Raw genomic sequence first — 11,603 nt, 5'->3', positions numbered from 1 at the left:
CACGTAAAATTCATAACTTCTACATACGGACTCTGTTTTCGTCTGCCTTTTTACCGTTGAGTTGCTATTAATGAGATCTTCAATTCTCATTTAGGTGGCGTAGGCCAAAAACCGCTCGATCTAAAATTCAAGTTTCGAGCTGTACACTGCTAAGCTGAAACTTCGAAAAATCATAACGTCCTCATACGAAGTCATATTTGGGCGTTCTTGTTATGGACTCTCTCGGTTTAACGTATTCTACAACTTTCGTTTAGATCATTAAGGCTAAAACTCGCTATATCGTAAATTCACTATTTACGCTTCTCGATATCGTGTTAGTTCCATCGCGAAACTTCGACAGGTCATAACTTCTTCGTTACAACTCGGATTTCGGCGTTCTTTATATCTCCGGAATCCTTGTTTTGACCACTACAACTTTATGTAAAGATATCGGTTTTATCTCACATTTTTATTTTGACGCTTTTTTTTATCCTTTATTTATTATACATTTATAAATGAGTAATAAGCACATAAATACACATAATTCACATAATACTCAAATATTTCATTTTTATTATTTCAAAAAGAGTTACAATAGTTGACCTAGACTATTGTTTTATCTATAAATGCTTAGCCCCGAAACCCGGGCGTTACAATTTATATTGTGCATTAGTTACGTCGTGACCATCTATGTGTCACGTTGTGACAATCAAATGAATCTCAGTTTCTCCACGTATCACACTCTCCCTCGTGTTCCGATGACATGCCGAATTTCACATCGTGTAATATCTATTGTCACGTTGTGATGATTGAACAGACTTCGTCTCGCCACATGTCTGTCACACACTTGACCGGTGGAGGAAACGTTGGGCGGTGCGACATTAGGATTTTGGTTCACAGATAAAGATATACTTGAATTAATACATACCTTTGTAACATAAATATCACTTCCATTTATCAGTTGTTGTATTACATAAGGTCATGAATTTATTACATAGTGATTTATTATGGTAATTATGTTTCTCAGTAGACTGCTAGTTGGCTCTCAATAAACGTAAAAACCCAAAGAAGATGGAATAACTCTCCAATATATTAATAAAATATCTTAGAACTCAATTACAATGTGTGTATATGTGATACATATAACCCTAACTCGGTACATGTATTGATAGGCTAAGACTAGTCTATGAATGGAAATATGAAATGGACTTGCTCCATATTCGAAGGACTCCTTTTTGACTTGAAATACCTCCTTACCTTAGGTATAAAGGAATTCCAACATTCACCCTTGAATTCCTAAGTCTTGATCGAAAGGCTTTGGATCCATAGCAAATTCCTCATTTCTTTGAACTTTGTTCTTCCCAATGGTTTAGTGAGGATGTCAACCTTTTGCTCTTCACCAGAAACATGTTCGAAATCTACCTATCCATTGTTAACTCTTTCTCGAATGAGATGATATCTTGTGTGAATGTGCTTACTTCTTCTAGTGAAATACATGATTCTTGGTTAATATTATTGTTTCCATATTATCTACTCTAATGAGTACTCTTTCTGGCTTCCTATTCAAAATCTCAATTAACAATTATTGAAGACAAATTGTTTGACATGCAGTTGAGGCAGCTGCCATGAAAACTGCCTCACAAGATGATAATGCCACAATATCTTGCTTGTGTGCACACTAGGATATTGGAGCCGAACCATAATAGAACACATGAATTGTTGTGCTTCTTCTATCATTCGGGTCGATGTTGTGACTATTATCACTATTGCCAACAAGGTGTTTTTGCCCATTACTTTCATATTTAATCCCATACTTTATAGTACCTCGTAGATATCTTAGGAGATGCTTAATTAAAACTCCGTGTGGTTCCCTTGGACTTTGCATATACCGACTTAAGACTCCCACAGTGTATGCAATGTCGGGTATGGTTTGAAGCAGATATCGACTCAATAACCTTTCTATATCTTATTAGATTGATTTATGCTTCGTCTTTAACCTTGGTCACCTTTTCTCCTGGTTCCATTGGAACATGTGTTGTATTGCAATCTTGTAGTCCCACCTTCTTTATGATTCGTATTACATAGGCTTCTTGTTTGATTGCCATCCCTGATTTTTCTTGCTTTACTTCGATCCCTAGATAGTAAGTAAGTTTCCTAAGGTCTAACATTTCAAAACTCACGCCCATTTACCTTTTGAATATCTTGATCATATCCAAGATTGTACCAGTAACAAGTAAATCATTCACATAAACTATAATAATCAACACGTTGTTTCCTTCAGTTTTTTGATAGACGGATAGTTCTTTGTGCACTTTTCTGAATCTTAAATTCTTCAAAATCTTTTCTAATTTCATGTTCCGCGCTTGAGGTGCCTATCTTAATCCATATAGAGATTTCAAAAGTAAAAAGACCTTGTTTTCGTTACCCTTTTTAGTGTATCCCTCTGGTTGTACCACGTAAATGGTATCTTTCAAGTCTCCATGTAGGAAGTCTGTTTTCACATCTAAATGGTGAAGTTCCCACCCATTTGTAGCAACTATAGTAAATAATAATCGCATTGTTTCGATTAGAACCGGGACAAATACTTCATCGTAATCGACTCCAGGTTGTTGCACATAGCCTTTTTCAACTAATCTGACATTATATTTGTTAATTGTCCTATTTTCATTTTATTCACCTTGAACACCCACGTCAAGCCGATTGGTTTCACCCCCAAAGGCCTTTCAACAAGCTTACATGTGTGGTTTTTATCAATTGATTCGATCTCTGTGTTCTTAGCTTTAACATATTCCAGTCGCTTCTTTGCTTCTTCATAGGTTACCGGTTCTTCGTTTTTAGCTAAAATAAGTACGTCATAATCGAGGTGTGCGAGTAGCACATAATCATCCTGAATTTTTTTTTTGGAAGAATAGACTATTTTGAGGATCTTCTAAGATTCGTTTGGACATCTGCAGGTTGAATCTCATTGTGATGTTGGTTATGTTCATCGATTTCTTCCTGATTATAAGTTTTTGGATCAATTTACTCTTCATTATTTGAAATATCATCATCATTATCATGTTCCAAATTCGATGCACCATCTTCATGACTTAGAGTATCAAGGCTTTGGGTTTTGCATGGTATCATAAACGTACATGGTAGTTGATCATCACGTTTGGAAATGCTACTCCAATTCCACCCTCTGGTTTCATCAAACCAAACATCTTGACTTATTACTATTTTCTTATTCGCCGGGTCAAAAATTGGATAAGATTTGTATCCTGCTTCGAAGCTAAGGTGCACTAAAGCTCTTGATCTTGCATCTAGTTTTCCTAGATTGAACGGTTTTGCTTTGGAGAAAGCAAGACATCCGAACACACGTATTTGCTCGATATTCAATTTCTTCTTCTTGAGCTTTTCGTATGGAGTTTAATCAACAAGAGCTCGCGAATACACTCAATTTATAATATACGTCGAATGATGAATAACTTCTCCGTATAATTTGTTTGGAACTTGCATTGCTTTCATGAGGCTTCTAGTCATCTCCATTAGTGTTCGATTTCATCGTTCTACAACCTCGTTTTGTTAGGGTGTGTATAGGGCACTGAGGTGTCTCTTAATAACATTTTCTTCACAAAAGGTATTAGAATTGAGTGAAGTAAACTCTCCTCCTCTCTCACTTAGAAAGACTTTCAAGGTTTTTGTCGATTCCTTCTCCGCCAAAACTTTGAATTTTTGAAAGTGTGCAAATGCCTTTTTTTCTCTTTTAATATGTATATCCACATGTAACTATCAAAATTGTAAATTAAAGTGAAAATATATTTATTACCTTCCATTGTAAGAGGTGATATTGGTCTGCATAAATCTCCATGAACCAACTCGAAAGGATACTCTGCTCTTAAAGATGTCGCCTTTTGAAATGAGTTTCTAGTTTGCTTTCCCACTAAACAAGATTCACAAAGTTGATTTGTATTTTCAACTTGTGGCAACCCTTCGAACAAGTCTTTATTTCTCATTATTTTTATTGACTTGAAGTTTATATGGCCAAGCCTTGCATGCCATCGCCAAGTGTCTTCACCAATTTTCGAATGGAGGCATACTAGTTTTCTAATCTTCAACTTAACTTTGTAGAGTCTATTTGGAGTTCTTAGTACTTGCATCAACAAGTACCAGTTGGCATCATGCATAGTAAGATAGTTCTCTTTCATCCAAATGTCGCATCCATATTTTGTAGCTTGACTGAGATTTATCAAATTATTCTTAAGATCTGGTATATAATATATTTTTGTCATTAATCGTTGTTGTCCGGATTTTCGTTGGAACAAGATGACTCCTTTTCCATTGATCTTTACACACAAATTATCACCAAATTTTACTTTACCAGTTATGCCTTCGTCTAGTTCTAAAATGTGATTACTTGGGCCGTTATCGAGATACCACACATCGGATTCTTGAGTCTCGTATCATGAGGGTATCTGATAGATTCCATTTTATACATATTTTAGGGTAGTTTTTATTAGCAATTTGCATTATTTTTATGCTTTTTCATGTGCATTACTTTAAATAATGTTTAGCTCATGTATTTTGTAAGAATTCCCGTACTGCTCATGTTTGTTGTCTATTTCAAGCAATTTGAAGTGGAGCGGTAGTTTGAAAGTCTTTAGAGCATAATTGGAGCTTATCTAGAGCCAAAACACTTAAAAAGACCAAATATGGGCTATTTCTCACCGAAAACGGGTCATTCTTTACTTAGGAAACATAACTGGAGAATTTCCCATTTTTTAGGAATTTTTAAGTTTCCGCACTGAAGCATGGGCCGTTCCTCCCAAGCACGGGTCGCGCCTACCTCCATATTCCATTATTTTTGGTATTTGAACCTGCGAAGCCTAAGCATGGGCCATGCTTCCCCATATTTTTTTTAGAATTTAAAGTTGTGATGACCTGGCACGGGCCATGCCTCCTAAGCACGAGCCGTACTTACTGCCAGAACCCTTATTTGCTGCCCAGACTACTATATGTGTAACGCCCCGATTCTCAGGTATCGTTTAAATAAGAATTTAATTGGTTTCAAGGCTTACTCGATGAGTAACGGGGTTGACACGCATGTTTAGTGACCTACATGCCGAGTCCATGAAGGGATTCGACGAGTAGGAGATGGCAGATGAAACCCTAAATCCCGGGGTTTTGCACCCTATTTAAAGGAGCCTCGCCCTCCTTTGGCCTCTTTACAGTCTTTGAGAAGCTCAATGAAACCCTAATTCATGTGGTACTCTTCTTGGTGTGATTTAAGCCTTGGAAAGAAGGTTGGGTAAGAGGGAAAAGCTTGAAGAGCAAAGGAGTTGAAGCGAGGAAGATGTGGGAAGCATAACTTACCTCAGTTAGCATCTTCTGGAGGTATCAAGTTGCAATCTTTACTTCCCTTTCCTTCTAGATCTCTTTTCTTTTGGTTGAGTTTTAGGGTTTATTGGATTTTGAGTTGATATGGGGAGCTATGGGCTAGATCTGAAGTTGTGACTTCAGATCTAGACCCTTCCTAAGTCCTAGAGTCATAAAGTTGCGGGTATGGGGTAATTGAAACCCTCCTTGTACATGAAACCCCATTAAGACCTTAGAATTTCCATTAAGAGCCTTTTTAGCCATGAATATACGTAAAGTTTGCAACTTTACGTGAAAAGCATGCTCTAGAAGCTTGGATCTGTAATTTGGAGCCATTGCATGGCTTAAATGAGTATGTATGGCTTAAGGGCTGAAGGAACTCGACGAGTCGCAAGGTTGACTCGGCAAGTCGTATGAAGATGGCCTTGAACTCAACGAGTTGGATGAGCAACTCGGCGAGTCCGATGAAGATTGTCATAGACTCGACGAGTTGTATGAACAACTCGACGAGTCGGATGAGTTTTCTCCAGGATATGTATGCGTGTGTATCCGTCGAGTTGCAAGAAGGAGACTCGACGGGTGGCTTAAAAGTGTGATCAAGAATCGTAGGAACTCGACGAGTCACCTCGATAACTTGGCGAGTTGGAGAGTGCTTCAAGGAACTCGGTGAGTAGCCGAGGGTGCTCAGCGAGTTAAGGTCAACATGGACTGTTGACCTTGACAGAGGACATTGACCTTGTCCAAGGGTTTACTAGTGGGTTATGGAGTACCTTATAAGGTTAAGGACTTATGAGTATATTATACTATGCTAATAGGTGGTGGAGCCTGTGTCAAGTGACCCAAGAGTTGGAGTTTATCTTCCGAGTCGACATCTGCAAGGTGAGTTATCCTCACTATATCGATAGGGTCTAAGGCACCAAGGTTGGCCCTTTAGTTGTTATCATTATGGTATGCTACATGTGTATATGATCCGTTAGATCAGAATCACGATAGACTATATGTTATTTTCTTATGATCTGTAGGGATTGATATGTTAGTGACCTGCTAGGTCAGTGCTCTAGTTATCAGAGATTGCTATGTTTGGTAATCAGTGAGATAGATATGTTCGATGTTTTGTATATGCCAGTAAATGTTTGTTATGCACACATGGTTATTTGCTTGTTGCATGGGTTGAGGCGGTCCTACTTTGTGCTGAAGGCCAACACACCCTAGGAGCGGTCCGGGAAGACTGTAGGCCCATGTGGTGGTCTAGTCATGCCGAAGGCTCGATGTAGATCCAGTTGGGCTGTAAACACTGTAGGGCGGTCCATTCAGGCCGATGGCCGAGTATGCATGTTGATTAATGGTTATTACAGATATGGTATTATCAGTGTGGTATTGGTATTTTGGGGGTAGCTCACTAAGCCCTCGGGATTACAGTTTTTAGTTTATTGTTTCAGGTACCTCAGGAGTTCATGGCAAGGCGAAGGCGTGACCATACTGCTCCTCATCCTTATGATCTGGCTTTTGGGACACTCTGATTGAATAATGAATTGAAAACACTTTTGTAAACAATTACTATTTGGTTTTATTTATGCTTGAAAAGTTTAAATTTGGCGTAAAATTTTTGGATGTTACAAGTTGGTATTAGAGCCTTGGTTTGAGTGAATTGGAGGAGCACTCGTGTGAATCCAGTCTCAATTCAAGGAGATTTTGGGAAAGTAAAATTTTAAAATGTTTTTTTTAAATAAAGGATGGAGGATGCAGAGGGTACGATTAGCCGGAGCCTGTAAGTGAACCCCAAAATACCATACAGTTATTTGATATTTTGATATGTTAGAACAACATGCTGTTGCTAGGCTAGGGATCTTCAGGAATCACATGGTAGATTTGCCTGATTATATGATGCCTATTAGCGTAGGGTTTATTGTATATGGAATTGACATCATAATTGTAGATGTTTAGTGTATGTATCACGGTTGTGCATAATAAAGACCTTATACCCTGAGAATGTTGATTCGGCCTTCGGGTAGGATTGGATATTCGAAAGTCTATTGGGTCCAGCGTTATGTTCAGCTAGCATACACTAGCGCTACAGGGGATGATGAAAGTTTCATGGATGTGTGGGTTGTGAGGAGCTGTAAGATCAATTGGGGGATGGGCGATGTTTCCCTAGGAGTAAGGGTTGAGCGCATATTATGTTGATGATAGTGCTTGGGTGTTGTGGTGATACTTGAGACAAATATAGGTAGGTGTGGAAGGTAGTATGGTCCCGTACTACTGAAAGCACAGGACCCATACGCGTGACAAGGAAGTCACAACCCCTAGGGTTTGTGGGTTTTGGTCTCCCGATATTATGTTATTCATCTGATGACTTGTATATATTTCAGTATGGTGGTAACGAGACGTGTTGCTTCTGGATCCAGATCAGGATCAGGATCGGGAGACGGAGGGTCAGAGGTGCCGATAGCACCTGAGCCTGTAGTACAGATAGGGACCAAGGAGTTGGATGCCAAGATCCGGGAGATTATGCAAAACGAGATTGCTGCAACATACTGAGTGCAGCTTCCAGAGATGTTTGGGCCGATTAAGACCGCGATGGTCGAGTACTTTGATGAGCGATATGCAGCTCTAGCAGAGACAGCTGCCGCTCCAGCCACTTCAGCTGTAACTGCGGCAGGGGTTGGAGGAGGAGCCAGCAGGGCTTTCTAGTACCGAGAATTTGATAATACGAAGCCCCTGATGTTTGATGGCACACAGGATGCGATCACGGCCATGAGGTGGTTATCTAACGTGGAGGGATGTTTCTTCATGTGTTCATGTCCTGCTAACCAGAAGGTCAGGTGTGACCTGAACTTGCTGAGGCTTGGGGCAAAGGACTGGTGGCGATTGACGACAAGGTCGTACACGGATGATCGGTTAGCTGCTGTTACTTTGGAGCAGTTCCGGGATATGTTTCGCACCCACTACGTTCCACGTGTGGAGCGGGAGCGGCTTGATCAGGACTTTGAGGTAGGATGGGGAGTCTGTGATGGATATTACCCGTATGTTCACGGAGAGGGCGATGTTTTGCCCGGAGTTTGCTTCAGAGCTGTCTCAAATGACCCGTAATCTGAGTATGCTCAAGACTGATATTCGGCAGTTCGTGTCTACACAGCATTGTGATACCCTCTTGGATCTTCAAGAAGCCATGAGGCGGCATGAGCTGGAGTTAGAGCTGCAGCTAAAGGAGCAGCGTCAGGCACCGGCACAGTCTCAGCTGGCGCCTAAGCGGTTTAAGACCGATGATACTCGAGCTGGGAGTCAGCAAATCCGCACGTGTGGAAAGTATGGCAGGGGTTATTCTGGTGTTGTCGAGTAGGAGGTGGGTGCCATAAATGTGGCAAGGAGGGGCATTATGCCATGGACTATCTTCAGTCCGCACCTCCAGCAGATATGAGGATTTGTTACCATTGTCATCAGGTTGGTCATCTGAAGACCAGCCTCCAAGCTGGCGCAGGGTCCCGCGCCATCTACTGTGAGGATTGGAGATGGGAGGCTATTCAAGGTGGAGTCTCCGAAGGCTCAGGGTCGCGCCTTCCAGCTCACAGCCGAGGAGGCCAAGGTAGCACTGGATGTGGTTACTGGTACGTTTCTGTTCTCTGTCTCAGTTATTGTGTAATAGCCCGGAATTTACAGGTATTTATTTTTGGATTTATTTATGGAAATTGTGAGTGGACTCGGCGATTTGGAGCTCAAACTCGCAAAGTAGGATCGCGGATTTGGGCACGGGTTTGCGTCCGGACTCGGCGAGTCCACGTTTTGTGGTGAAACCCTAATTTCTGAGGTTTGAGATCTATTTAAAGGGCCTTATGGCCGTCATTTGTGCTCACCCAACCCTTAGAGAGAAACCCTTGAGTGCTTGAAGGTTTTGAGAGAGAAAGGAAGCATTTCTTGACCTTGTGTGTGACATTTAGCAAGAAGGAGGAGATTCTAGGCAAGAGGAAGCAAAGGAGGTTGCTATTCTGTGGATTTGAAGCTTAGATCAACAATCTAGAGGTATAATTTCGGCTTACTTTCTGTTTTGTAAAGTATAATGGGATTTAGGGTTTCTTATGGACATTATTGGGTTGATTTGATGCCAAATAGTTCCCTTCTTGTGTTGAGGCTCTGGATCTGGATCCATAGAGGTCTAGAGAGCCTCACTCATCAAGCTTTATGTATAGCAATGGAGTTAATGACCTTAAGTTGTAATATTTGAGACAAAAACATCATATATGGTCATATAGAGATTGTATGTGCATCAAGATAGTGACTTTACGTGCTAAATAAGCTTGGAAGGACTGGATCTATGGGTTAATGGACGAATCTGACCTTATGAGCAAGTTTGAGTCATTACATGGTACGGACTCACCGAGTCCGAAGAACAGACTCGACGAGTAGTATGAATATTTACCGACCACACATTGAGTGGTCTTGCCGAGTTGGGGAGGGTTGACTCAGTGAGTCAGGGGGGAAGTCAGAGTGGACAGGTGGACTGAGTCAAGCTGGACTCGCTGAGTTGTTCTTGAGACTCGGCGAGTTGAGTCGTGGTGGCCCTACAACTCATGCCAGGTGTAACTCGTCGAGTTAGGAGAATACTCGACGTGTCAAGGGAGGATTTCAGGGAAGTCAGTGTATACGCTCAGACTCGCCAAGTCGCTATAGTGCACTCACCGAGTCCGGTCAAAGTTGACCGTTGACCGTTGACCAGTGTTGAACTAAGTTGACTTGTTAAAGAGTAGTCAACCTTAGTTGGGAAAGTGTTAATTAGAGATGTATTGTGATTTAGGAGGACTATAGCTCGGGAGATCGAGCACTAGTGATTTTAGGATTCACGACTTACCGAGACACGCAAGGTGAGTCTTCTCACTATACTTTACCTTGAGTAGGTAACTAGAGTTATGTGATAGAGTATTTGTATGCTATGTATGTTATGTGTTGTACTGCATTATTTCTATGTGATTGATGTTGTGCATGTTTACAGAGTTTGAACCTAAGGGTTCACAGAGTTTGGGTGCACGGACCCACAGAGTTATAGCCTCGAGTGGCTAATATGTGTTATATGTGGTATTTTGGGGAACTCACTAAGCTTTGTGCTTACAGTGTTTGATGTTATTGTTTCAGGTACTAGCGACGACCGCGGGAAGGCGTCGGCTTGATCCGTACACACGCACGGAGTTTATACATTTGCGATCTTGGGATTTTGTATTTAATTGAATTGGATAACTAAATGTGGTTGTTTTCTGAATATTAAATGAATTATGTTTTATAAAAATTTGAAAATTTTGTTTTGAAATTTACGGTGTTACATATTGTATTTGTGATATGCTTATTGGTTGTACCTATGATTAGGTACATTTTTAGTGAATTCTTTGCCTGCTTTGGTTTTATTTGACTCGAGGGCGAGTCGGTCGTTCGTATCTCAGACTTTCAGTAGAGGGTTTAGTGTGCCGGTAGATGAGCTTGAGTACCCGTTGTGAGTTTCGATCGTCAACGAGCACGGGGCTTCTGCTTCTTTGGTCTACCGGGGATGCGAGTTGGAGATTTTCGGGGTGTCCTTCCCGATAGATTTGATTCCTATTCCCATGGGGGAAGTGTGCGTGATCATAGGGATGGATTGGCTCAGTTGATTTGGCGCCATGATTGACTGTGAGGGGCAGCAAGTGGTAGTTCGAACCCCAAGTAAGGGAGAACGGGTGATATATGGCGAGGGCACCAGGATGGGATCAGGGTTTTGTTTGGTGGCTAGGGCTCGACAATATATGTAGCATGGTGTGTCAGTTATTTAGCATACGTGGTGGATACGCGGGTTAGGGATCAACCCTCAGTTTCGGAGGTCCCTGTAGTTAGAGAGTTTGTTGATGTGTTTCCAGAGGAGTTACCCGGAGTGCCTCCGGAGAGGCAAGTTGAGTTCAGGATTGATCTAGTGTTGGGTGCGGCCCCTATCGCTAGGTCGCCATACCGTCTGGCACCGCCTGAGATGCAGGAGCTATCATCTCAGTTGTAGGAACTGCTGGGGAAGCAGTTTATTCGTCCGGGTAGTTCACCATGGGGAGCACCGATCCTTTTCATCAGGAAGAAGGAGGATTCACATAGGATGTGCATTGACTATAGGGAGCTGAACAAGTTAACAGTGAAGAACCGTTATCCACTCCCGAGGATAGATGATCTTTTCGATCAGCTGCATGGTGCATATTTGTTTTCAAAGATTGATTTGAGGTCAGGATATCACCAGGTCAGGGTGAGGGAGGAAGACGTAGAGAAGACCA

At 41.4% G+C, this 11,603-nt stretch overlaps 1 protein-coding gene across 1 annotated transcript; it reads right to left on the bottom strand.

The window, feature by feature from the left end:
- Positions 1-2,165: 2,165 nt before the first annotated feature.
- On the bottom strand, positions 2,166-3,507 carry LOC145039605 (uncharacterized). The gene is made up of 4 exons (XM_078987640.1): positions 3,448-3,507; positions 3,005-3,372; positions 2,433-2,613; positions 2,166-2,351 (listed from the first exon to the last, which is right to left on the bottom strand). Exons 1-4 carry the CDS (start codon positions 3,505-3,507, stop codon positions 2,166-2,168), a joined length of 795 nt encoding a protein of 264 aa, XP_078843766.1.
- Positions 3,508-11,603: the final 8,096 nt, after the last annotated feature.

Source organism: Lactuca saligna, chromosome 4, assembly GCF_052625555.1.
Source record: "Lactuca saligna cultivar CGN05327 chromosome 4, ASM5262555v1, whole genome shotgun sequence".
Taxonomy (NCBI): Eukaryota; Viridiplantae; Streptophyta; class Magnoliopsida; order Asterales; family Asteraceae; genus Lactuca; species Lactuca saligna.
The sequence above is the reverse complement of the archived record's forward strand: the minus strand, read 5'-3'. Positions and strand labels throughout refer to the sequence as shown.